General features: G+C 54.0%; 1 protein-coding gene across 2 annotated transcripts; it reads right to left on the bottom strand.

The window, feature by feature from the left end:
* Nucleotides 1-1,752: 1,752 nt before the first annotated feature.
* CDS2 (CDP-diacylglycerol synthase 2) lies at nt 1,753-26,544 on the bottom strand. 2 transcript variants are annotated; one of them, XM_066206171.1, is made up of 13 exons: nt 26,462-26,544; nt 14,327-14,469; nt 13,196-13,292; nt 12,287-12,384; nt 11,273-11,412; nt 10,838-10,896; nt 9,828-9,910; nt 8,684-8,771; nt 8,257-8,325; nt 7,564-7,716; nt 7,177-7,296; nt 6,489-6,592; nt 1,753-5,862 (listed from the first exon to the last, which is right to left on the bottom strand). In XM_066206171.1, exons 1-13 carry the CDS (start codon nt 26,522-26,524, stop codon nt 5,733-5,735), a joined length of 1,347 nt encoding a protein of 448 aa, XP_066062268.1. In that variant the 5' UTR covers nt 26,525-26,544; the 3' UTR covers nt 1,753-5,732. The 2 variants fall into 2 exon arrangements, with proteins under 2 accessions (XP_066062268.1, XP_066062269.1); XM_066206172.1 differs by lacking the exon at nt 26,462-26,544 and adding an exon at nt 14,549-14,789.
* Between the last annotated feature and the right edge of the window lie 508 nt (nt 26,545-27,052).

Genomic DNA, 27,052 nt, shown 5'->3' with positions numbered 1-27,052 from the left:
CAGAGCAGCCCAGGACGTTCCCCCAGCCTGACGAGATTAACCCAAAACTCTGCTCTGGACCCAAGCTCCTCAACTGGCTTCATTTCTGCTGTACTCTGAGCAGAGGGCCCTGAGCGAGCCCTGGTTCAAGCACCATTTTTAACTCTCAGTAATATCTGCAGGCAGCTGAAGGAGCTCCACAGGCTCACACATTTTGATGCTTTTTCCCCTCAGCCTGGCTGGCTGTGGCAGCCTGAAGCCCTTTCCCAGCCGTGTCACAGGCAGGATGTCACGAGGTCCTGTCCCCTCCTCCAGAACGGAAACTCTGCTTGAGCCCAAAACTGCGCCTCAGCCCAAGGCTGTGGTCACAGCACAGAGCTCAGCCCGCCCTGGCACCCCAAAGCAGCCCCTGTGAGCGCCCCAGAGCTGCCCCAGCCCCCTCCTGCTCAGGGACCTGGCAGCTGCCTCCAGGCTTGGGAAAGGACACCACCAGATTGAATTTTTTCTTAGCCACCCCTCAGGGCAGCCCCCATTCCTGAGCTGAACCATGGAATTGGAAGGGACCTGAGGAATGATCCAGTTCCACCCCTTTCCACACACCTTCCAAGGTCCCAGGCTGCTCCAAGCCCCGTCCAGCGTGGCCTTGGACACTTGCAGGGATCCAGGGGCAGCCACAGCTGCTCTGGGCACCCTGTGCCGGGGCCTCCCCACCCTCTTTAGGAAACTGTTCCTTCCCAAAATCCCATCCAAACCTTCCATGCCTCAGAAGGAACTAAAAAAGGTCAATCTCAGCCCACAGAGCTGTTTTTACATCCCTCTGCCATCAGGATCTCATGCACAGCAGGTCACAGGGAGGCAGCCGGGGCTCCCTCTCTGTCTGGGGCTGGAGCACACAGCAAGCACCACGATTCCCACTGGGAATCGGCAGTTTTCCATGTTTGACTCAATTAAATTGGCACAGGATGGCAGGGAAAGCAGGAGGGAGCCCCGGCTGGGGTTGGGCTGTGCCAGCACCTCTGCCTGGCACTGTCACCCACAGCCCCAGTGCCGCAGCTGCACAGCTGCCCGAGGACTCCAGGGTCCCTTTCCTGGCGGATTTACCACCGAAGGATGGGTCAGCCCTCAAACTGCTTCACAGACTGCTGAATATTGAATATTGCTGCCCAGCAATCCCCTGGTGAATGTGGGAGTTGGGTTTGGAGTCACCTCACGGGGTTTCCATCGGGCTCTGTTGCTGCTGGAGGCTGAATTGGCCTGCAAGTGCCCACGCAGTGACAGGAAGCCCCGAGAGGCAGCTGAGGGGCTGCTTTGGCTTAGCTGATAAGTCAAAAAACAGACAAAATAACACCAGAGCTAAAAATAGCGTTTTGCTGGGTAAACAGAGGGTTTTGCCTTCCTGACCCCCGGCAAGTCAGGAGAAAGGGCTGAAATGAAGGAGTAACTTAGGGGAAGGGGAACTCGCAATGATTTTTAACATTCCCAGTGAAATCTTCAGGTAAAACGAGCTGATTTTGCAGGGGGGAGCAGTGTCAACACTTCCCTCATCACTGATCACGACAAACCTGGATGATCCGAGCCCAGGGTCACCACAAATCCCACAGGGAATGTGGCTCTTCATGTCCAGGTGCGGTCCTGCCCACCCCGCGCCCTTGCCACAGCCAGGTCTGCTCTCCAGAAAATCCCTTCGGAAGGAGAGCTACAGGGCAAGGAATGAGGGAATGGGAGTTTGGAGAACGTGGAGCATCCCACAGCACGGAATGAAACTCCTCCACGGATAATGGAATTTATATTTATTTAACAGTAACATCCAGTATATAAATAGGGTAAATACTTTAAAATATACAATATTTCACATTCGAACATTCGGTCAAAGAAAGGCAACTCTACGTGTGCAGCTAAAACTGGAATCAAAAGAACGATACACAGAGAAAGAAGCCGGTGGTGGGAACGGGCTGGAGATCAGGAATTGCACAGGGATTACAGGAGCACAGAGCTGCCACCCCGGGGCTTCCATGCGCTGCTTTTTGGGACTGAACTGTCCCCGGGAGGGGCTGGATGGGCACACACGGCCCTGCCCTGCTCCCACCACACGGAGGGGGAAGGGAGAGAGGACAGGATCCCCCCCAGCCAGCCTTGGGGGGGCTCACTGCACAAAGGGGACACAGGGGACATTCCCTGGAATGTGACACTGGGATTCCACAGCCAAGCTCTGGGGGATGCTGCAGGATCCCAGCTGTACGAGCCACACAAGAGCTGCCTCTCAACTCCGGGGCATTGCTGAGCCCAGGGAATTCTGTTTGACCCTGGGAATTCTGTTTGACCCAGGCTGATCCCACAGCATGGCTGCAGAACCCAGGTCTGGTGCTTCCCTGAGCGTGGGCTGGCCCTGCCTCCCACCTGCAACCTCACCTGGGCCACAACCAGGCAAGAAAAGCAAATTCCCACCGAGGTGCCCACAGGCACAGCTGTGGGTAAAACCCGTGTCCAAACCCAACCAGCCCCTAAAAAACAAACCCTGGGGGTGCCCAGTGTCCTGCCCAGCACACCCCAGCAGCTTCCCAGCGCCATCCCCATGGACACTCTCACCTCCCTGGCTGCCTGGTCAGTGACACTGGTGCAGAGGTGACTCTCACACCAGCCTGTGACCTTCACACCAGGAAAATCCTTCCTATCCCTTTCTCCCAGCCCACACACACCAATCCCAGCTGCCACCACCTCCCCTTTCTTCCTTTGCTCTTCCCTTTGGAGCTTCCCTGCTGCTGGAGGTTGCTGTGAACCATTTTTTTGTGCCACACTGAGCTCGAACCCGGCAGCTGCAGAACTTCCCCCATCTCTCACCCACCACCCCTGGGGTCGCTCTGCCTCCCCAGCCCCACCAAAATTCCCAAGAGCTGCAGCATCACCAGGGTCCTGCAGGGCCACGTGTGCTGCTGCACATCCCTGGGCAACAGTTCCACCCTCAGAAACAGCCCAAGTCAGGAACAGCAGCTTTTCATCTTTCCTCTGGGAGTCACAAACTCCCCATCCCTGGCAGCGCTCAGACTTGGAGGAGAGATTCCCTGCCCATGGCAAAGGAGGTGGAACAAGATTTTAAGGCCCTTTCCAATCCAAACCCAGGATCTAACTCCTGATCCTGTGAGTTCAGCAGCACAACTTGCAAACAATCCCGACAACCCTCACCTCCCTCCCTTCCTCCTCCCTGCATCCACTGTTCCCACTCACTTTAATGAGCTTCCATGCAGGAAACCCCTCCCAGGCAGCTTTCCCCGTGAGGACCAGCCCAGGTTTGGAAGGGAGGATGCAGGAATAAAGCTGACCAGAGAATTGTCTGGTCAGGGAAGCCACCCAGAGGCAGAGCTGCTGCTGCTGCTTCTCTCACAGCTCCTCTGTGGAACTGCTTTGCCCTCCAGTGCCCACATCCAGCATTTACACCCCCGGGAAAGGCCCGGACCTACCCCAAACCAGAGCCTGCAGCAAAGCTTTGCCCCGCTGATTACAACAGAAGAGGAACAAAAGGTTTAAGGCAGACGAGCAGGAGACTAAAGACCCACCAAAGAAATTTCTCACTAGGAACAGAGCACAGCTTTGTAATATTTATCAACACTGTCACTTCTGCCTGTGACTCGACAGCCACAACAAGGGATTTTGGCAATGGGCAGGGAAAATCCAGAACAGCACCAGCTGGTCCAGCCCCCCAGGGCAAAGCAAACCCTGACACTCCCACCCTGCTCCCATGGGTGCTCCTGGCAGGGGCCTCACTTTGCCTCGCTGAACTCAGGTGAACCCTCATTAAACACAGCCCAAATCCTGTCCCTGGGCAATGCCAGATGGAAGCACCTCGATTCTCCTCTGCAGTTTCTGTATCAGGGGCTTGGACCAAAACGTGTTCCATCGACAGAAAATAAACCCCTGCCTAATTCAAGCTGGAAGGGAACAGTGTCCACAACCAGGAAAAATCTCTGTGAACACCAAACCCAATCCTGAACTGGCTCAGTGCACAACTTTGCCAGCACCAATTGAAAATACTTTGTAAGAACAGAGCCTTCTCTGCAGCCTGTGCTTTCCATCAAACACCTGCACGTGGAGCACAAACCTCAGCTCCTGCGCAGGCAGGCAGAGCAGAGCCCACCTACAGAAATGTAGGAGAGAGGCTGTGACCTGTGCTGTGTATTTACACACACTCAGGGTGAATGAAAGCAGTGGCATCATCAGAACATGGAGTAAAAGCTCTGAATTTGGGGTATTTTCAGGTGGGTTGTTTTCTGTTGACGCCAAGCCAGCTCGCAGCAGGGACAGGTCTCACATGGGGGCTCTGTGGCTAAATGTTTGTGGCAGCAACTGCTTGAAAACACCAGTGTACTTCTGTGTGAGCTCTCCCTGTCACTCGTCCCCCAGGTTCAAATAAGGTAAAGTTTCTCTCTCCCATGCACAAACTTTGGAAAGAAGGAAAATCAGAGTCACCTCGTGTTTGGGAACATTGCATGAGGTGTAAATGGGGATATTGTCACTATCTGATCACAAAAAAACCAAAAAAACCCCGAAAACAAGCAAACAAAAAACCCACAAAAAAAAAATTCAAATCTTTAGGGCTCTCGTTTTTAAATAATAAAAAATGTACGACAAAATAAAGGAAAGGACATGGATAAAACTTGCAGCTATAAAGTACAAACTATTTCTGACAAGATTCAGCGAGCGAAGCAGGACAGAAGCCTGCAGAGAAATGAACCCAGACTGAAATGTGACACAGACTGTGGTAAACTCAGCAGCACGACTTCTACAACTCAAGTAACAAACAGACATGATCCCTGAAAGAAAACAAAACCCCCAGCTGCAGCTGGAGCCTACCCAGCAACAAAACTGGCTGGAAACTGTTCCCCAGGTTACTTCAAATATCCCAGCGTGGGGTTTCCAACCTTGGATAAATGAAGAAGTGTGGTTTTTAAAGGTTATTTAATGGGGAAAAGACAAACCAAGTTATTTAAAAGTTGTTCTCGCTTGGCAGGAATTGCTTAATCAAACTTCAACGTTCTTTAAAACTTACTTACTTCCATCAGTTTTGGAAGAATCTGAACCTCCCACATTCCCATACACAACTGCCACTTCCTTGACTCCTCATCCCCAGTCTGCTTCTGGTTTAATTAGTTACAAAAATCTGATTGGCCAAAGTATCAGCCCAGAAGGGAGGGAATGTGAGAGGCTCTGCAGAAGCAGAAGGTGAGAGCAGCTGCAGGTGCAGGGCTGGGCACAGGAAATGGGGCTGGGTTAGTACAAGATCCGTGTGCAAGGGGATTCCCACAGGCAGGAACTGCTGGGACAATTCCCAGTGTACTCCCAGTTGTCCCTGGAGAGGAGGAGGGTCCCCAGAGCTGCCACCCTGAGCACGAGGGCCAGGGGAGAACACAGCTCCCAGCTCTGCATTCCCTGCCAAACCCACCCCCAGGGAAAGCTCATCTCTGCCCACACCCCCCGAGGGTTCAGAGCAGTCCACCAGGACAGTCACACCCTCCTGCTCCACCCAACAGTCCTTCCAAGCCTTAATTCCTTCTCAGCTACAAACCCAAGATTTGCTCATTTGAACCAAAGCTCTATAAATATATTAAAAAAAAAAAAATAAACCACAAATGCAAACATTTACCAAGAAAGGAAGAAAAGTTACAGTGAAATGAGGCCTTGTTATTGTCATAAATCAGGCAAGCCAGGAATTCCCTGGAGGAGGCCTGTCTGTTCTCAGTCCTGTTCCAACCATCTCCTGTCTATGCATCCTCCAGGCTCCCCAAAATTCCCCTGTCCACCAGGTGTGCTTTGAGCGTGTTGAAGATGTGGAGCTGCTGGTCTGGCCTCAGGGTCAGGAACTGCTGGATCAGTTTGCTTGGGTTGGGGCCTCTGGAACACAAAAGCATCGTCAGCAATGGGGCTCCAGGAAATTCCATCAGAATAACGGGCTGAGATTGATTGCTGTGCTGTCCATTCCTTCCCCAGCTCTACCCTGGGAGCCTATCCCCATTTGGGAGGCGCAAATGGACTCAAAAGGCACAGAAGGCTGAACTGTAAACACAAAGTAACACCCCAAACCCAATCTATCTGAAGAGGACTGTGCATCTTATCAGCAGATGCTCCCCCTCAGAATTCAAAGCAGCCACACACAGACAGTTCCCCAGCTCCCCCAGCACATCCTTTATGCTCCCACAGGCTTCTTTCCTCTGTGCTTGGCTGTAGAACGCTTGTCAGTGCTGCAAAATTAGATTTCCCTGCTTGTTTGACTCTAGAAACCTGTCCAGAATTCCCAGAAGGGACACGGAGGAGTTTCAGTGGGACTGGAATAAAACAGCCCATGGGAAGCGAGGGTTGCATTTCCAGCTCTGCTGAAGATCCTTCCCCTCCTCAAGCCCCAGTTTCCTCTGCCTTGAATTTTCAGCTGTTAAATCTGTCAGAGAGCACGAGCGCCTCTCGTCCCAGCCCGTGCATGCCCTGGGAGTGACAGAGGCCCCAGCCCAGCAGGGCTCACGCACCTGATGAAGCTGGCGATGTACACGTTGACAAAGGTGGCCATCAGGTACTGGCAGTCGAAGCGATCCATGATCCCCCCGTGCCCCGGGATGGTGTTGGCAAAGTCCTGTCAGAGCAGAGGGACGGCACTGAGCCCTTCCCAGGGTCTGTGCTCGCTTTGGTGTCCCCACACACCACGCTCACCCCCTGCCCCAATTCTTCCCAGAAGGCAAAGTCAGACCAAGGAAACATTTTGATTCGTGTCTCCCTGGTTCCAGAAGTTTCTCCTTTATGAAGCTGCTGGTGCTTGAGGGGCAGCAAGGCTCAACTCAGCTCTGTTACTCAAAGGTCAGGGAAGGCAAATGTTTATCTGCTGCCACTCTGCCTTGCCCTTCAAGGCATCTTAAGTGAGCACAGGCTGTTTATATGTGAAACCAGCCTGCAAGACATCAAGGGAAACCTCAGATTGTAAAATTTCCTGCCTGGGTCTTCCTTCCTCTACCTGCACCACAGCAGGGTTTAGAATATCACGGTTAAAATCTTAAAGTCTCTTCCCTTTTGGTCAAAAAACCCAGATCCTGCTCCAGCATTTTATCTGACTGACCAAACCTCCCTTCCCCTCCCTTCCCTCGGAGCTGCAGGACTGCCTGGAGTGGCAGCACCCACGCTGTGTTTCCTCCCCAAAATCTCCATGACCCTCCCCATCCTCACCTTGATTTTGAAGGCCCTCTTAAAACCACTGGCAAAGAAACCCCCGAAGGGCCCGATGAGGGAGGCGAAGGTGGAGAGGGCGATGCTGTGGATTTGGAAAGGGTACATCCGCACCGTCTTCTGCAGGAGAAACAGCACAGGAGGGTTTTCAGTGCCTGCCCCTCCCTTCTCTGCCCCCCAGGCTTTAGCACAGTTGGCTTTCAGGTGGGCTAACGTCCCACCACAGTTGGGGGAATTCCTTTGGGCTCTCAATCAACAACAGGCACCACTGCACCCTCCCCTTTTTACTGGACGCACCTTTGTTCTTTCACGTCAAAACAAAGCCCTGCTCTTTGCTTAGTGATCCTACGGCACTAAATGAGAGCCAGGGGACAGAGAGGGTCGTACCCAGCCCACCACAGACTGCAGCACCACAGGGATGTTGTACTCCTGCAGCTGGAACAGCTCCGAGGGCTCGCAGTCCACGGTGAAGCTGTTGGTGTCGTTGTTGAACTCCACGGGGCAGGTGAAGCAGCGATACCCGGACATCACGTAGGACAGCTCCAGGAAAAAGAGAAAGAAAACAGGATTCATGTTTTCTTCAGGGATTTCTGAAGGGGAAAAGCCGTGCTAGGAGATGAGGGAGGAGAGAACCACACTCCCAGCTTCATTAAGGAGATTAGTCCCCTGAGCAGCATTAATTGGCTAAAGGCAGAGGAAGAGAGAGGCTGCACCCTGAGGTGGAGGGACAGCAACAGCAGCCACAGAGAGTCATAAAAACAGGACAAAACACTCCAGGAGCGTGGAATTCCCCACACAGCCCCTGAAATGAGGCACAGCACCATCCAACAGCAGCAGAGGGCAAATGGTTAATTATTGTAATGAGCACATCACAGGGTCTAACAGGGATTAAAAACTTCCTCCAGCACTCGGCTCCATCAGCAGTGCCTGCACACAGCCAGGGACCACTTCAAACCCTGGGCTGCAAGAAATGGTGAAATATCTGACAGAGATTCAAGCCTGACTGCATCTTTTAAACCGAGCACTGGGACCCTGTGAAGGGAAAACTCCTGTGGGGGAAGTACCTTGATGGCCACTTACCAGCAATCCAAACAGAACGGTGGAAAAAAATCCTCCAATAAAACCCTCCCAGGTCTTCTTTGGGGAGAGCTGCCAGAGAGAGAGCAAAGGGGACAACTGTTGATACACCTCTGCAGCCCTTCCTCACTTGTGAACTGCTGAGGCAACACAAAAGTGGTGCCACCAACCCACAAAGATGAGTTTGGTCAGAAGCTGACCCCAACACCTTGGTATGAAATGGTTCATTCATGGTTGGACTTGATCATCTTTCCAACCTCAATGGATCAAGGATTTCATTTCATAGCCTCCAAGACTGGGATGCACACCGGGTTTAATTTGGAGACTTGCTTCAGACCCCTAAGAGGCCACAAAGCAAGAGCTGGAGGAGCACAGGGTCAAGACCCAAAGGAGCCAAAGTTCACGTTTTGTCCCCCAAAACGTCCCAAACCTTGATGAGCGGCGTGCGGCCGAAGAAGAACCCGAACATGTAGGCCATGATGTCATTGCAGATCACACAGGAGATGGGGACAATGAACCTGCAGGGGACAAGAGTCAAACCATTGGCAAGTGCCAACATCACACAACTCCAAGGCTCGGGGAGCAGCTGCCGCCACAGGGCACTTTGCAGTGCCAGCACCCCAACACCTCCTCCTCCAGGTCAGTGCGAGGAACAACCACAAGAAGCTCTAAGGGGAATCTGGGGGTCGCTCCAGTGACTAAAAAGCAGGTTGTGTCCCCAGAACGGCCTGTTTGCAGCAGGTTTTCTTTAGCCACACCCAGCAGGGTGTTGGACACCCCCCTCCTGACCTCCTGTAAATATTTCCTGCATTCTAGCTGTAAGCAGGAGGATCCCAGAGCACCCTGGGCTAGCGTGACACACTGAGGAACACACAACCCTGAAGTGGCGAGAATTAATTCCTGGCCCTGCTGGTTTTGGCAGGAGCACCAGAGGGGCCTCCCCTGTGCACAGCACTGCTCTAAGGGTGCCAGGCTCCCCCTCCTGCCTTTCAGTGCTGCTTTTACCACAGGAGCAGCACTTTCCCAGCCATTGGGCAGCTGTGGCTACCAGCAGAAAGCGCCTACTCAGCCCCAAAGACATCTGGAAGGTCCCTGCACCCCAGAGCAACTTTACAAAATTCTCCTTTACAACATCTCTTTATACGGTGAAGTAGCACAAAGCAAGTCCCAAGTCTCTGAGGACTCACTTGATCTTCTGCTGCTCTGAACAGGCTGGTCCCTCACAGGAAGCATCTCCTCCTTGGCCATTTGCTTTTGTGAGAGAACAGTTTTAACTCAAAACCAAGTTTTGAGATTAAAAAAACTAGATATTAGGAATTTATTGCTACTATAATGGTGGTAAGGCCCTGGTATAGGCTACCCAGAGAGGTTCTGGACTCCCCATCCCTGGAAATGCCCCAGGCCAGATTGGACAGGGCTTGGAGTAACGTGGGATAGTGGAAGGAGTCTGTGCCCATGGCACTGGATGATCACTAAAGCCCTTTCCATCCCAAACCAGTCGGGGATTCTACGAAAAGACAAGTTTTTTTCAGGCTGCATGAACAAAAGCAGCTCAGGGTGCAGAGCAAACTCACCAGATCATTCCTTCAAACAGGTTGTGGATGATGAGGTGGGACTGGGTAACAACAATCAGCAACGTCACGTGGGTCCAGCCAAACTGCAAGAGAGGAGAGCACCTTGTCCGTCCTGCCCAGAGACACTGCCCAGCTCAGGTGCTCTGAGCTCCTCAGAACAGCTCGAGCACAAGGGCACCTCACCCCCATAAAGCTCATTTGTTAGTGATTGTTTGTCAACCAGCCAGAGAAACAACACAAGCTGTCTTGTACTGAGTTATTCTGGCACCATGGGGCCAACGCTGGCCTGGCACCTCCCAGCTGCCAATAAACATCTCACTGTTGAAGGAAGATCTGAACAGATAAGCTGGATTTCTGACTGAGTCACTTTCCAACCCCAAATTTAACCTTACCAAGATCTGAATGTAACCTCTCCAGGCCCTGAATTTAACATCAACAAAACATGAATTTTAACCTCACCAAGACCCGGACTTTAACCTCACCAGCCCTGGATTTTAACCTCACCAGCCCAGGATTTTAACCTCACCAGCCCGGGATTTTAACCTCACCAGCCCTGGATTTTAACCTCACCAGCCCGGGATTTTAACCTCACCAGCCCGGGATTTTAACCTCACCAGCCCGGGATTTTAACCTCACCAGCCCGGGATTTTAACCTCACCAGCCCGGGATTTTAACCTCACCAGCCCGGGATTTTAACCTCACCAGCCCGGGATTTTAACCTCACCAGCCCGGGATTTTAACCTCACCAGCCCGGGATTTTAACCTCACCAGCCCTGGATTTTAACCTCACCAGCCCGGGATTTTAACCTCACCAGCCCGGGATTTTAACCTCACCAGCCCGGGATTTTAACCTCACCAGCCCGGGATTTTAACCTCACCAGCCCGGGATTTTAACCTCACCAGCCCGGGATTTTAACCTCACCAGCCCGGGATTTTAACCTCACCAGCCCGGGATTTTAACCTCACCAGCCCTGGATTTTAACCTCACCAGCCCTGGATTTTAACCTCACCATGTAGAACTGGAGGCGATAGTGTTTCTTCACCAGACTCAAGACAAACATGCAGAAACCTGAGGAGAGACAGGAGAGTCAGTGGTGGGAATGTGCCTTCAGCAGCCAGAAATTCTTTTGGGCCACGATATTGCACAGCTGCTGGGGAATTTACTGGAATAAAGGAGTGCTGTGCAGTGGGAAAAACACTGCTTTGGAAGTCACACCAAGCAGCACTTGGGCAGATGAACAATCTGGCTGCCCCATGAAAATCATGGAGATTTCTCCTCCAGAACCTCATGGAAAATATTTGCCACCACTACAACAAAAAGAATTGCCAACTTCCAGCACGCCTGGGGAACAGAGATGATTTGCTGCAGATCCTGCACTGGACACAGTACTCCAGGCAGGAGATTTCTTCCCTCCAGCCCAGCCATTATTCAAGGTGGTGCCCACCTGTCAGGTAGAGGGCAAAGGAAATGAAGCGATGGTATTTGCTGAGGATCCTCAGGGGCTCCTCCCTCTGCACCAGGGTGAAGAAATAATCTGTCACCGTCTCGCCGTAGAAGAAATAGTTCACACACAGCAGGAAGTACCTGGGGAGGGTGGGAACCTCGTCAGCAGGAGCCCTAAAAGGCTCCTGAAGTGGCTGGTCCCTGAGGTCTTGACGCTGCTCTGGGACGCTGCCAACAGGTTTTGCTTCTGCCAGCCAGAACTGCCTCCCCCAGTTTGGAAATGTCTCCTTCACTGCAAGGAGTGGCTGCACCTCTGAGCCCCACGCTGGGATGGGTCACAGCTGGGCTTTGGCTGTGATGGGCAGACTCTGCCTCTAGGCAGCCCTGCTCAACTGGTCTTTGCCTCCCAGAATCCTCCACCCTGTGCCTCCCAAAATCCTCCACCCTGTGCCTCCCAAAATCCTCCACCCTGTGCCTCCCAAAATCCTCCCCCCTGTGCCTCCCAAACTCCCACACCCTGTGATTCCCAAAACCCCTCACCTGCTCCGTACCTCACCCCTTTCTGGAGCCCACTTTTGAGGTTTCTGTGCCCCAAAAGCCCCAGTCCTGCCCTCTCCACAGCCCTTACGTAGTGACAGGACAAGGGGAATGGCCTTAAGCTGCAGGAGGCCAGGGTTAGATGGGATATTGGAAAGGAATTCCTCCCTGTGAGGGTGGAGAAGAGCTGGAATGGAATTCCCAGAGCAGCTGTGGGATCCCTGGCAGTGTCCCAGGCCAGGCTGGATGGGGCTTGGAGCACCCTGGGACAGTGGGAGGTGTCCCTGCCCATGGCAGGGGTGGCACTGGATGGGCTTTAAGGTCCTTTGCAACCAAACCATGCTGGGATTCTGTGATTTTCCTTTACAAGTGCTGCCAGCACAGGTCACTGTCAGCCCAGGGCCTGTGGCTGTGTCCCCTGAGTGCCGAGGTGAGGGCTCAGGTGCACACAGGGGATGGGGAGCAGCCCCTCACTCACCAGCTGAGCGTCCTGAACCAGGGCAGGTCGTAGGAGTGGTACACGTTATAGCCAATGGTGATGATCTCGTGGAAACATTTGATCTGGACACACATCACCTGCACAAAAAGGACATCCAGGCACTCTAATTCTTGTTGGTTAAACACCTCTTCCCTTGAGGAGACCAAAACCAAGCACGTGCAGAGCACAAGGTCCTTTCGCAGTTGCCATCAGCCCTGCAGGAGCCTCCCAATCCCACATGGGAAGCTCATGATGGCATTTCTCCCTCCCAATCCCACATGGGAAGCTCATGATGGCATCTCTCCCTCCCAATCCCACATGGGAAGCTCATGATGGCATCTCTCCCTCCCAGTCCCACATGGGAAGCTCATGATGGCATCTCTCCCTCTCAGTCCCACATGGGAAGCTCATGATGGCATTTCTCCCTCCCAATCCCACATGGGAAGCTCATGATGGCATTTCTCCCTCCCAATCCCACATGGGAAGCTCATGATGGCATTTCTCCCTCCCAATCCCACATGGGAAGCTCATGATGGCATTTCTCCCTCCCAATCCCACATGGGAAGCTCATGATGGCATCTCTCCCTCCCAATCCCACATGGGAAGCTCATGATGGCATCTCTCCCTCCCAGTCCCACATGGGAAGCTCATGATGGCATCTCTCCCTCCCAGTCCCACATGGGAAGCTCAGGGTGTCGTTTTTCCCCCCCTTTCCCCTGCAGGAGGTTTCTAACAACCCCCTGGGTGTGTTCCAACTGCAGCCAAATATTGACCAGCAGATTCCTCCCATGTTTCCTCCATGGAGAGAGGAATCCAGGATCTCTAGAACATGAGGCCCTGAGCTCCCCACCAACCCAGCAACCTCCCCCCACTGCAGGGAAGCTCAGGACACCTCTCTGGAGCACTTACTATTGTCATCAAGACCATGGGGCCCAAGTAGATGATGATGAAGAAGAAGGTGATCATTGCCAGCGTGAGGATGCCTCTCACCCACCAATTCTTCCATCTGGGCCACAGAGAAGGAAAACATCAGAGAAAGATGAGACAGAGCAAAGCAGCCAAACGGTACTTCTGCTCTCTCTGTGTCACAGGAAGGAAACTGAGCCCTGGAAACCCCAAGTTTCCTCTCAGTGGTGCAGAGAGACCTTGATGTGCTGATAAAGGCCTGGCTGCAGCAGCTACACTTCGGCCTCACTAAATGCAGAAAGCTGAGCACCTCCCAGGGCACTGAGGTGGGACAGGGCAGCCCCTGCTCCTGTTCTGCTGCAGCTTTCCCACACCGTGGAAGCTGCAGGATAAATTCAAATAAAATGGGGACAACTCCCCCTCTCTACACTGCTCTCCATGAGGAGAGCTAGCCCCCGGCACGCTGAACCCTCACTGCTTTCCTGCGGGGAGCCTCTCCCACCCCCACAGCACACTCCGGAAAGACACCTTCTCCTGCGATAGAAACAAGTCAATTCCCTCCCAGGCAGTTTGTGGAGAATATCCCTGGCCTGTTCCCAAATCCTGTCCTTATCAGTGCAACTCCTCAAGCATTCCAGCAGAATTCAGTTACAGCAGGGACTGAAAACCCCCACAGCTCAAACCTTGGCTGCCAAAGTCATCCAGGAGCTCTGTGGGTCTGCTCCACCCTGGACTGGACCTGCCAGGACCCAGCAGGCAGCAAGAGCCCGTCAGCACCGGACAGAGCCCCATTCAGGGGGTGTCACCTCGGGGACAGGTGGACAGAGCCCCGTTCAGGGGGTGTCACCTCGGGGACAGGTGGACAGAGCCCCGTTCAGGGGGTGTCACCTCGGGGACAGGTGGACAGAGCCCCGTTCAGGGGGTGTCACCTCGGGGACAGGTGGACAGAGCCCCGTTCAGGGGGTGTCACCTCGGGGACAGGTGGACAGAGCCCCGTTCAGGGGGTGTCACCTCGGGGACAGGTGGACAGAGCCCCGTTCAGGGGGTGTCACCTCGGGGACAGCTGGACAGAGCCCGGTTCAGGGGGTGTCACCTCGGGGACAGGTGGACAGAGCCCCGTTCAGGGGGTGTTACCTCGAGGACAGGTTGGAGAGTGCCCTGTTCAGCACCTCTGGGGTGTCATCTGAGGTTGGCACTGGGGATGAACCCCCAAACTCGGATTTGCTCTCGCTGTCTGATGCTGTCTCTCCATCCAGCTTGTTCTCAGACTCTGACTCCTGCAGGACAAAGAGAGCCAAGGAGCTTTAGCAGCCACTCTGGAGGAACTTGGGCCAGCCGGCTGGCTCCAACACTTACCACCACTCGGCTTCTGCAGCAGAGAGGGAGGAGAAGAAAATATTCTGGTTGTTACACAGGGGTAAACACATGAGAAACATCCCCAGGTGTTTTAGGTGGCATCCAGGAGGGGATTGAGGCTCCCTCAGCCTCAGCAGCAGGCACAGAAGAGGGTCTATTTCCCCCTGCAGAATTACAGATGCCTCAAGGTTGATTCATGCGCATCTCCAAGAGCAGCAAGTGCACCAGGGCTTGTTAGCAGGAATTTTTACAAGGTCCCAATCCCCAGGCAGGTCTCAAGGAATGTAACACTGCCCAAATAAGCCAGGAAGAAAAGCCTCCAAGTAAACAGGCTCAAGGCTCCCAGACAGACTTCGGAGGCGCTGACTACTTGAGGACACTAAAAATAACTCCAAGCCCATCCTCAGGCAGCTGAGGAGGAAGAGCCTGGCTTATCACCCTGGCCCAGCCATCCCCTCTGGCCACAGGAGAAACTCGAGGTGCTGCAAAGGGACACGTGTGCTCTGTGTTCTCCCTGCCCCTTGGACTGCTCCAGCACTCAACCCCGAGCAAAGTCCTGTGTTCAGGGGTAAACAAACCCCAGAGAGGCAGGTTACTGAAGGCTCTGCCCCAGCCCAGGGCTGGGAGGGGGATTACAGGGGAGTCCTGGCTCTTCCTAGTGGCATTTTTCGCTCTGGCCCAGCCCCTGAACACAGGACAAACCCACAGCTCCACATTTTGCCTCTCACTTCAGCAGGTTCATCCCGTTCCTGGAAGCAAGGAAAAGGCCACTCCCTGCGGAGCATCCAGGCAAGGCAGAGTCCATGCCCTTGGCCTCAGCCCACAGGCTCTCTGAAAACTCCCAGAAAAGTGACTTTGCCTGCAGGAAAAGCTCAGGGGGAGTTGAGCTGACAGATGCTGGGAGCTCTGCAAACAATGAGACTACATCCCCTGGGGCTTCCAGGCAGCTCCAAAACAACCAGATCCGCTGGGTGCAGCTCCTGGCTGGGGGAATCTGCAGTTCAGCAGAGCAGCAAGGCAGGAGCTGCTCCCTTATTTAAAGCAGGAAAAGGTAATTACTCCCCCGGCTGGAACGTGTCAATGGCTGCAGGCCAGGATCTGAAATCAGCCAAGGACAGTGAGGCACTGTCAGGTGGAGGCAGCTAAAAATACCTCTGTGATGTCAGAGATTATTCCCAGGGATGAGCAGAGCTCCAGCCATGCACCAGCAGCACCCAGTGAAACCTCCTCATCATCTCCCTCCACACTCCTCCTTTCTATTCATCCACTGGGAAGGAGGAGTTTGGGTTTGCTTTCAACCCACCACCTCTGCCAGCCCTCACGCGGGTTTGGGGAGCTGGCAGTGAAATGCAGCCTGGCTTCTTCTCAGGTGTTCTTCAACTGACCCATAAAATCCATTTGGACCTCAGATTTTGGAGAGATGTAGTGCTGGGAACACAGATCCATACGGCAGCTGCAAAGGGCAGCAGGCAAAGAGACTGGAAATGATAAAACTCCCTGGAGACAACAGATTTGGCATCTTGTAGCACAGCACAGGTCAGGCTTTGGGCAATCTGGGCTCTGTATTTAGCTACAGCCTCTGCTCCCATTGCAACGCATTCTCCAATAAAAGGATTCCCTGCAGAATTCCCCTGGGAGCAATCGAAATAGTTCCAGCCAGACCAAAATCAGCTGCTCCTCTGTAGAGGCTAAACTCAAATCCTCAAGCACGTTTCTCATGCAGTCCATCCCAGTGGACTCACCCCACACAGCGCACCAGCCTGGAAGGATCCAAGCAGCATCCCTGTGTTTCACTCCCCCAAACGCAGAGCAGAAAATTCCTGCCTGGGGCCAGGACGATCAGAAGCTTCCCAAAGTGCTCAGAGACCAAAAAAAGGGAAAGCGCACTTGTGCCTTCCTCACTTCCACCCTTGGGTGGAAAGAAAAGCTGAAGTGATGAAAGAAAAGCTCAAGGACTGAGGACTCTGATGGTGCAACCAATCTGATGACCTGATCCATTCCAAAGACTGATCCCTGCCTCAGCCTGATCCCTGCCACAGCCTGATCCCTGTCCAAAGCCTGATCCCTGTCACAACCTGATCCCTGTCACAGCCTGATCCCTGTCACAGCCTGATCCCTGCCACAGCCTGATCCCTGCCACAGCCTGATCCCTGTCCAAAGCCTGATCCCTGTCACAACCTGATCCCTGCCCAGCCTGATCCCTGCTCAGCCTGATCCCTGTCACAGCCTGATCCCTGCCACAGCCTGATCCCTGCTCAGCCTGATCCCTGCTCAGCCTGATCCCTGTCCAAAGCCTGATCCCTGTCACAGCCTGATCCCTGCCACAACCTGATCCCTGTCACAGCCTGATCCCTGTCCAAAGCCTGATCCCTGCCACAGCCTGATCCCTGTCACAGCCTGATCCCTGCTCAGCCTGATCCCTGCCACAGCCTGATCCCTGTCCAAAGCCTGATCCCTGCCACAGCCTGATCCCTGTCACAGCCTGATCCCTGCTCAGCCTGATCCCTGTCCAAAGCCTGATCCCTGCCACAGCCTGATCCCTGCTCAGCCTGATCCCTGTCACAGCCTGATCCCTGTCCAAAGCCTGATCCCTGCCACAGCCTGATCCCTGTCACAGCCTGATCCCTGCTCAGCCTGATCCCTGCCACAGCCTGATCCCTGTCACAACCTGATCCCTGTCACAGCCTGATCTCTGCTCAGCCTGATCCCTGTCACAGCCTGATCCCTGCTCAGCCTGATCCCTGCCACAGCCTGATCCCTGTCACAGCCTGATCCCTGCTCAGCCTGATCCCTGCCACAGCCTGATCCCTGTCACAACCTGATCCCTGTCACAACCTGATCCCTGCCACAGCCTGATCCCTGCCACAGCCTGATCCCTGTCCAAAGCCTGATCCCTGTCACAGCCTGATCCCTGCCACAGCCTGATCCCTGCCACAGCCTGATCCCTGCCCAGCCTGATCCCTGTCACAGCCTGATCCCTGTCACAGCCTGATCCCTGCCACAGCCTGATCCCTGCCCAGCCTGATCCCTGTCACAGCCTGATCCCTGTCACAGCCTGATCCCTGCCCAGCCTGATCCCTGTCATAGCCTGATCCCTGCTCAGCCTGATCCCTGCCCAGCCTGATCCCTGCTCAGCCTGATCCCTGTCCAAAGCCTGATCCCTGCCACAGCCTGATCCCTGCCCAGCCTGATCCCTGTCACAACCTGATCCCTGTCACAGCCTGATCCCTGTCACAGCCTGATCCCTGCCCAGCCTGATCCCTGTCCAAAGCCTGATCCCTGCCCAGCCTGATCCCAGCCACAGCCTGATCCCTGCCCAGCCTGATCCCTGTCCAAAGCCTGATCCCTGCCCAGCCTGATCCCAGCCACAGCCTGATCCCTGCCCAGCCTGATCCCTGTCCAAAGCCTGATCCCTGCCCAGCCTGATCCCTGCCCAGCCTGATCCCTGTCACAGCCTGATCCCTGTCACAGCCTGATCCCTGCTCAGCCTGATCCCTGTCACAGCCTGATCCCTGTCACAGCCTGATCCCTGTCCAAAACCTGATCCCTGTCACAGTCTGATCCCTGTCACAGCCTGATCCCTGTCACAGCCTGATCCCTGTCCAAAACCTGATCCCTGTCACAGTCTGATCCCTGTCACAGCCTGATCCCTGTCACAGCCTGATCCCTGCCACAGCCTGATCCCTGCCACAGCCTGATCCCTGCTCAGCCTGATCCCTGCCACAGCCTGATCCCTGTCACAGCCTGATCCCTGTCACAGCCTGATCCCTGTCACAGCCTGATCCCTGTCACAGCCTGATCCCTGTCCAAAACCTGATCCCTGTCACAGCCTGATCCCTGTCCAAAGCCTGATCCCTTTCACAGCCTGATCCCTTTCACAGCCTGATCCCTGTCACAGCCTGATCCCTGTCACAGCCTGATCCCTGTCACAGCCTGATCCCTGTCACAGCCTGATCTCTGCTCAGCCTGATCCCTGTCCAAAGCCTGATCCCTGCCGTACCCCAGCGAAGATCCCCTACCCCAGCTGCCCCGCACAGACGTTGCAGGTAAATCGATGTCAAACCAGCTCCGCGGGCAGCGCCTGCAGGGCTGGGCCAACCCAAACCTCATCTGCAGGGCTGGGCCAACCCAAACCTCATCTGCACGGCTGGGCCAACCCAAACCTCATCTGCAGGGCTGGGCCAACCCAAACCTCATCTGCAGGGCTGGGCCAACCCAAACCTCATCTGCGCCGAGCTCTGGGCTCCGAGAGCAGGAGCGGAGCCCCACTGGCTCAGGCCAGCCGTTCCCCGCTTCACCTGCGCGCTGCCGAGAGCAGGCGCGGAGCGCCACGACACCCACGGCCCCGACAAACTCTGCCAGGTTATTCACCGAGGGCACAAAGAAACCCACCAAGAGCTTGGTCACCAGAAAGGGACGTGGGTAGGGCTCAACGCGAACCGCAGGAATTCCGGCCGTGTCTCTCCTGTTCGATTCGAGCCCGATGGAAGAAATCACCGGGCAAAGCGAGGGATAACTGACGATTTAACAGAGTCGCTTTTAAAACAATGAGCTCTTCTCCCTCCTCAGATCCCCGTGAATCCGCTGAGATTTCATAGGACATGGTGCCAGATATAGGCTACAGAGAGGACTTGGTAATTGACGCTATTTTTATACCTTTTATGCAAATTGCCCCCATCAGCCTACAAATCATCAGTTTAGGCAGCTGAGTGGGTGCTAAATAAGGTGTTTAAGCCTGAGCTGATGCACCCTGGGGTGGGCCACTGAAGGCAGCTGTGGCATTGCCTTGGGGACACCTCCCACACATCCCCTCCAGGATCACCATCCCAGGGCACTGCCGGGTTTTTAACCAATATTGGCTTATTCCATGGAGGGGCTTTTTTGTCCAACCCTCTAGGTGAGCCCAGGGCTCCTTCTTCCATTTATCATCTCAGTACTGAAAGCTTCCTACAGAATAACGGGGGGAAGGAATGCAGGAAGAAAACCAAGATCGGAATTTCTCCTAATTCCTTGATTTCTACACAAGTCATGACGAGGAGAAAAACCCCAAAACTCTGCGAGGCCTGTCTCTCCTGACTGCTGAACCAGAGCTGGGAAAATCCAGATACCTGCTCACTTTTTCTGTTCATGAAATCAACAGCTCTGAGCAACGTTTGTCAGCGGATATTTTATCACCCTGAAGATACACAGAGAATCGAGTTCATCTCAGCTTTCTTTAAACAACTCGACTCCTTCAAGAGGGTGGTAAGAAATTCGTGCTCACACTGAAAGGGTTTTGTCACAGAGGAAGCCGTGAGCGCCGGGTTCTTTACACAAATATCCACGACATGATCTCAGTTGCCATAGAAACGAGCCTGCTCTCTCCCTGCCAAAAATCTTCTGCCCTATACAGATATACAGTTAAGTATTCAATGCTGGCAGATCGAATTAGTTCAAGAAATGCCATTATTTAGGTCTTTTCCAGATACTATTTTATTCAGACTTCCTGCCAGATTTTAACAAAAAACCGTGACAGAAAATGTTATTGTAAAAAAAAAGCTGAAAAGGGAAATAGAGTTGTTTTTTCAGGCAGCAGAGCTGACAGCTGGAACAAAAGGGACCAACTGTACCTCTGTTCTCATCTCTGATCCATTCCTCTCCCTTCCACAGCACCTTCCAGAGCTGCTGTGCCCCCCAGACCCATCAGGGTCACATCGCGGCCAAAATTCATCCCGTAACTCCCAAATTACAGCATATTCTCTCCTAGGAGTTTTCAGCTTGGGAGGGTGGAACAAGAGAAGTCTGGAGATCATTATCACCAGAAGGAAAAATCAAACTTGCAGGCTTGGTTTGTCGGAAGGTCCCAAAAAAGCACCGGAGTCTTTTTTGCAAGTGTTTTTGACCCTGGTCTTGTGCTGTGACATTACCGGCAGGGCAATAAATTCAAGTTTCTCATGTCCCCCCACCAAGACATCCATCAAGCTGGAACCTAGCTGCTTGGTTTGCTGCCTGAAAAAAGCAAAAAAGCTCAGGTTTCATTTATATTGATATAGGACTCCCTTCCCCATCCCAAAATAACCGTATTCCAGCTGAAAACACGCCGAGAAATCAGGACATGCCTAAAAATGGAGACCTTTAGCAGATAACATCACAAAAAGCAGGAATGTTTGCACAGTGGCTGAAACAGCAGAGGAAATTCATCCGCTGGTCCCAGAGCACCGGCTTGGTTTGGCTCAGCTACGGGATGTGCCGGGAGCCAGGCTCAGCCTGCACAAGCAGGATTCATGGAAGTCACACAGGATTCATGGAAGTCACACAGGATTCATGGAAGTCACACATCCCCGGGACTCGGCAGGAGCTCCCCCTCTGCTGGGACCCCCAGCACCCGCTCCAGGGGCTGCTGCTTCCAGGAAATCACGGAGGAAAAGGCACCAGGCACCAGCTAACGTGTACAAAAGGAGCGCAAAAATTGGTGGGTGGTTCTGGCATTCCCCCAGAATTTCCTACTGCTCGGAAAGGAACCAGCCTCCCCTCTGAGCACGTGATGGAGATGTTTTGGGGAGAGGTTCTCCCGGGTCTGAGCGGCATCCTGGCGCTGCCATGGCATTTCTGAGCTGGCACTTCCCTGCAGAGACACAGGAACAAGACGAGCAGAGCTCCAAGAGCCTCTGGGTGCCTGAGTGAGGCTGGAGCTGCGTCTGCTGGAGCCTGCACAGACGTTTCAATCTGCCGTTGTTTGGGAGAGCTGGGGAGAACAAACAGCTCTGCAGCAACTGTTCACACTGGGAGGTTCCTGCAGGAAAAGACTGTTTCTGTCCTCTGAAATGAGAGCCTGCATCACGCCAAGGCCGGTGTTTTCGGACCCTCGGCTCTTCAGGAGTTTGTACAGGTTTTTCCAAAACATAATGAGGGAAAAAAAAAACCCAAAAAACCAAACAACTTACTAAAGCCATTTAATTTGCTGACTCCAAGGTGGTGCCTTGCACTGTCTTGGTCACATTTCTCCGCCAGTCCAGTTTATTTGGACTAACCAAGGAGTGGACTTGGACCAGTGTGTTTGGATGTGAACCTGACGAACCCAAATCTGTGCTTTGCTGAAGTCTGAGGTATCAGCAAGGTCAGGCTGGATTGGGTTTGGAGCACCCTGGTCTAATGCCCACGGCAGGCTTTAAGGTCCCTCCCAGCACAAACCAGCCTGGGATTCAGTGATTTTATGGGTTTTACCTCCAGGGGTCCTGGGGATTTTTCCTGCTTGGAAATATCCCAAATTCCCTCTTCTCAGCACTTTCCATGCACAGGAGTCATCCCCAGACACCACTGACAGCACTTCTGGAAGCAGGAGCAGAGAACTGTTCCATGTACAGAACAGTCTGAGTGCCTCAGCCTGCAACAGGGGACAGCAGGAACATCCCCCACCACTTCTGCCACGCCGATCTTACTATAAATAATAACAATAAACAACCAGGAGCGAGGACAGACCGCTGGGGCACCAAGAGGGAGCTCAGGAAGAAGCTCCCAGATCCACCAAGACCCAGCAGGAACACAGAGAACAGCACAACCTGGAGGTGATGGTCACAAAAAAGGACACACAGCCCTCCAGACCAGACAGAAACAAATCTCCCACTCATTAAATAAGGATAGGAAAGGAAAGCCAGCTCTGAACTATGCCAAGGGCTGAGTAACAGGAAAAGCGACTTGGGGCTTTGACGTGAGCATTGGGAGTAACACACAAGTGCTGCACACCAGGAAGGAAAGTGAGCTGTGCAGCCTTCAAAATGACAAAATCTTCCTGGGATCACACTTCCCTGGCATCCCCACAAACAAGCAAGGACACGGGTGAAAGGGCAGCTGCGAAGCCAAACACCTTCCAAAGGAAAAGCTGGCAAGGGCGTTAAATTTGAGAGTCACTTTTCCACTAGGAACACACCCAGCCACAATTAACGACGCACAGGAGCTGTCAGGCACACACAGAGCTGAGCATCAACCTGCAGGGAAGGCTGGAGTGTCCTCTGCCAGCAGAGCTGCGACTGGGAACCTCTAGCAGCAATAAATGAGGGTCCTGCTTCAGGAAACTGGTGTTTGGATTCCAGCCTAAAATAATATTAAGAGCTATTAAGAAAATAATCTTTTGGAGTGGGTCTGGAAGCAGACTTGGACTTCAGCCTCCCTTTATCATGGATGAGATGAAGAGAGGCATCACTGCACTGGTTTATTGGGTTTGGTCCTACAAGAGCCTCCTCATGTTATCACCAACTCCCAACTAGCAGGAGCTCTCCTGGAATCTGGGAAGTAACAGGATTTGAAATTACCTGAACTTCCAGAGTGCCTGCACTGTTATTTCTGTCTGTTATTTCTGTCTTTTCTTGGTCCAGCACCTCTCCCGAGCTAAAAGCCAAAACTGGAGCTGCTGCCCCCATTCCAGCTCACCCCAGGCCAGTGTCTCCAGCCACGCTCCACCCTCCTGAGCAGAGACAGCACAGCCCTCACTCGACTCAGCCTTTTCTGAGCACATCAGACCACCAGGGAATTCTTGCAAAATGCCTGGAAGCACAAGAAATAAATGCCTGAAAGCACAAGTTGTCACGAGGCTTGGATGCCAGTCTTCCCCTCTTGTACCCCACAAACCAGATGCAGCCAGATAAAGGTCACGTTGTCAGGCCACTGCAAAGCCAAGCTGGAAGGAACCAGAACTTTCCTCCTCGAACCCTTGGTGACACAGAGCCATCCCACCCTGGCACCAGCAAAGCAGCCTCCTGCAGGCACTGTCACCCCTTTTCCACCAGAAATGGAAAACTCCACAGGAAGGACACAAAGCCAAGCACAGCCTCCCTGTGCTCCTGCACGGGGACAGGATTGTCCAGCTGGGACCTGCTGCCCACACGAGCCTGACTCCCCTCCCCTGGAGGAGGCCATGGCACGTCTGGGAACCCCCTCCAGTCTCACACAGCTGCTCGTGCAGTGTCCCAGCAAGAAGATGGAAATGGAAAAAACCCTTGGTCCTCACTGTGGGGTCACACAAAGCACAAACAGCTACTGAGAAATTATCCTAAAATCCCCCCAAACCAGCAGAAGCCTTCAGGAGCCCAGCAGGCACAGGGAAAGTATTTTCTTTTGTGCCCTTTCTGTTTTCTTTGGGAGCTGCAGAGAAAATGTGATTTCATGGGATGTACACAACACAAGAGGGAAGGCACTGACATCTGGGTTTGGATTATGAACAAGGCTGCAAAGCAAAAGAACAACTCTATGAAGACCAAGGTGTCTCTGGGAGAGGGTGAGACCTGTAAGGTACCAAGAAACTGGAACTGGCTTCATGGCGAGGCCCTGGCACAAAAGCTGTGGTGCCCCATCCCTGGAGGTGTCCAAGGCCAGGCTGGACAGGGCTGGGATGGTGGGAAGTGTCCCTGCCCATGGTAAGGGGCAGTACTGGATTAAAGGTCTTTCCCAACCCAAACCATTCCATGATTTTCCACTCTCAAACAGCAACAGACACCAACAGGTAACAGCATCCCTTGGGCTCAGCTAGTGGGTCCAATAACACCAGGCAAAGGTTCCCTGGTTTTTCACCGCAGAGATCAGAGGGAGCTCACTGAGCAGAACAAACAGATGTTGCCTCATTCCCTTCAAGACGGAGACTTTGTGCTGCACAGCAGTTTTAACAAAAAAACTATTTTAAACCGTTCTGGCACGAGCGTCTCCCGAGGCAGCGGGGGGGTGGGGACACATCAGAGCTGGGACACCAAGCAAGGGCCAGAGCAGCAGAAAGTGAAACCAGCTTCTCCCTCTCCTCTGCCAAAATAGAAAAGCGGCAACAAGCACAAAACACCGTGATCTCGATGTTTACATCCCATTGTAATCCATTTCTGCCAACACAGAGCTCTTTCCAGAAGCCTCCAGGGTTCCTGCCACATAAAAGATGCTGAATTATTCCCCTTGGCAAGGCTCCCAGTGTGACAAAGCAGGAATGGGAATGTCCCCTCCCTGAGCAGCACCTACCCAGAGCCTGGGCAGCCCCAGACCACCAGGAACACCACACACGAGTGCTGCTCCCGAGCTTTTCCAGCACTAAAAACACAACTGCTGGATCTCAGGGCAGGAAATCAAAGCCTGCCACCGAGTGTGGAAAGCACGACACTGAGGGTTTCACTAAGGATTAGTTACCAGGTAACTTCCCTGCAGCTGCATTTGGCAATTTTGGGAATATCCTCTGCTCCCATCACTGCTTTCTGTTATGAAATATCACATTCAGCACCTCGGAGGAGCTGTTCCTCACTGCTTGGGAACGTTTCCCTCTTTTCTTTTTTTTTTTTTTTTTTCCTCCTTCAATTTATCCTGAGCTGTTTTACGAGGAGCAGCACAACATTCCCTCTCTCTAGTAAAGACACTTCAGGTCACTGGCTCGAAGGAAATATCAGAGTCCTTCAGAAGGCTCACTGTACGTGAAAACACTGGCACGGAGATAACAGGATTGCCCTCTGACCTTCTTTAGGGACACAGCACGAGGAGCTAAAGCGAATCCCAGCTTGGCCCAGCGAGTTTGTTGTGCACCAGTTAAGCAGCACCAGCCCTGCCAGTCTTTCAACATCCACCACAGCTCTGGAATATAAAACTCCCTGAAAGTTTTCTGCTGCAGAGTAAATTCCAGCTGAGATGAGCACAGCTCGAGGTCTCACCCTGTGCACAACCACCACAAAACCGGAGCCATCTTAGAGCTCCTTCCCTCAGTGTCAGAGAGCTCCAGGGAGAGAGGCACAGCCTCCAGACCCACACCAGGGCGACCCATTCCCACCACTGCTGGCTCCTTCTGTCCCAGATCCCTCTGTGATCACATCAGCACCATGAAGTTTCCTCAAACCTGCCCGCACAGCCTCTAGCAGGTGTTTAACTGTCATTAAAATCACATTAGAATTGCATTTAAATGGCATTTAAATTGCAAAAGAGACCTGTCTGATGATTTTGTGTTGCTCTGAACTGCTCCCTTCGTGCACTAATGGAGAAAACATCAATATGAGATTGCTCAGGGCTGATGGCCCAGTCCCAAGGTAAGTGCATTAAACACCAGCCCAGCAAGAACCACTCTTCCCTCCAGCTCCTGCTCCCTGTGACCCTGCAAACGCTGTTTACAAAGTTTTCCCCTACTGTTTATTCCTCTTGGTCCTTTCCTCTTTGAGAAGGTGCAGAAGCAGAGATGACAAGGGTGACAAATGACTCACGGAGCAACTGTGAGCATCCAGCCAGGCTCAGGGCTGGAACAGAAGAGACGTTACAGGAAAACAGAGCCGGGTTTGCTTCCCGTGGCTCTTCTGCCGTGAAAAGGAAACTTTTTCCTTTGGAGAAAGGCAAAGTCAACCCTCATTGAACTCCCACGGAGCCCTCGCAGGGAGGGCATTCCCTGGGCGTGACTTAGGAGGCACCAAAGTCTTCCCTAAGGTAACCTGAGGGGTTTGAACCCCCACATCCTTCCCTACGGATGGCTTAGAGGCACCAAACCCTTCCCTAAAGGCAGGTGTGTATCCCCGCACCTCAGCCCTAGGGATGATTTAGGAGGTGCCAGACCCTTCCCTAAAGGCAGGTGTGTAACCTCCCCCGCCGCGTCAGTCCCTGGGGACGGCCTGGGAGTCACCGAACTCTCCCCCGAGGGAAGGTTCGTGACCCCACCTGAGCCATCCCACAAACGCAGTTCACGCCCAGATCTCCGCGCTCCGGGGCCGCTCCTCGAAACAGCGCCGGGGGCGGGATGCGCTCCTCCAGGAGCGAATAAACCAGGCGCGGGGCAAATTCCCCGAGCGCGGGGCAGCGCGGGGCAGCCCGGGGGCCGCAGAGCGGCCTCACCGCGGGCCGCCGGGACGCCGCGGCGCACGGGCCCCGTGCCCCCCGGCGCTCCCCGGTTTCCCCCGTGCCCGCAGCCCCCTCACGCCCCCCGGGGCCGCTCCGCACCTTGTCCTGGGGGTCCCGCGCCCCGCCGGGGCCGCGCCCGGGCCGCAGCCGCACCTCGCTCATGCCGGACCCGCGCCCGCCGCGCCACGCACCGCCGCCGCCAGGGGGCGACACGGCACCGGCAAAACAGCCGCCGACCAATGGGCGGCGCGGGACGGGCGCTGGGGCGGGGCTCGCGCGGGACTGGCCACGCCCAGGCGTGCCCGGATGAGGGTGCGCGCCATCATGGGTGGGGCGCGCGCGGCGCCGCCGGCCAATGGAAGGCGTGGAAAGGGCGAGGGGCGGGACCTGAGGAGGGTCATGGCCGCGCCCAGGTGTACCCGGATGATGCGGGGCGCCATGATGTGTGGCGCGAGTGCGCCGCTGGGGGGGGGAACGGGCGCGCGGGAAGGTCCCCGGGCCCTGGGAGAAGCCTGAAGGGTTTGTCTTAAGGGACAAACGGGTTTGTGTCATGGCTGTTTTTTCCTCAGAACGCGGTGCCTGAGGAGAGGCACACCACCGAGCCGTCCGTACGGACAGGCCCCGCGTGCGGCGCCGCTGCAGGCATCGGGCCCGGCCACCATCGCTGCGCAGCGAGCCGAACACCGCCCT

Source organism: Chamaea fasciata, unplaced genomic scaffold (assembly GCF_029207755.1).
Source record: "Chamaea fasciata isolate MVZ Bird 193981 ecotype frontalis unplaced genomic scaffold, bChaFas1.0.hap1 SCAF_30, whole genome shotgun sequence".
NCBI classification, from domain to species: Eukaryota; Metazoa; Chordata; class Aves; order Passeriformes; family Sylviidae; genus Chamaea; species Chamaea fasciata.
Note: the sequence above shows the minus strand (reverse complement) of the source record. Positions and strands in the feature narration are given on the sequence as shown.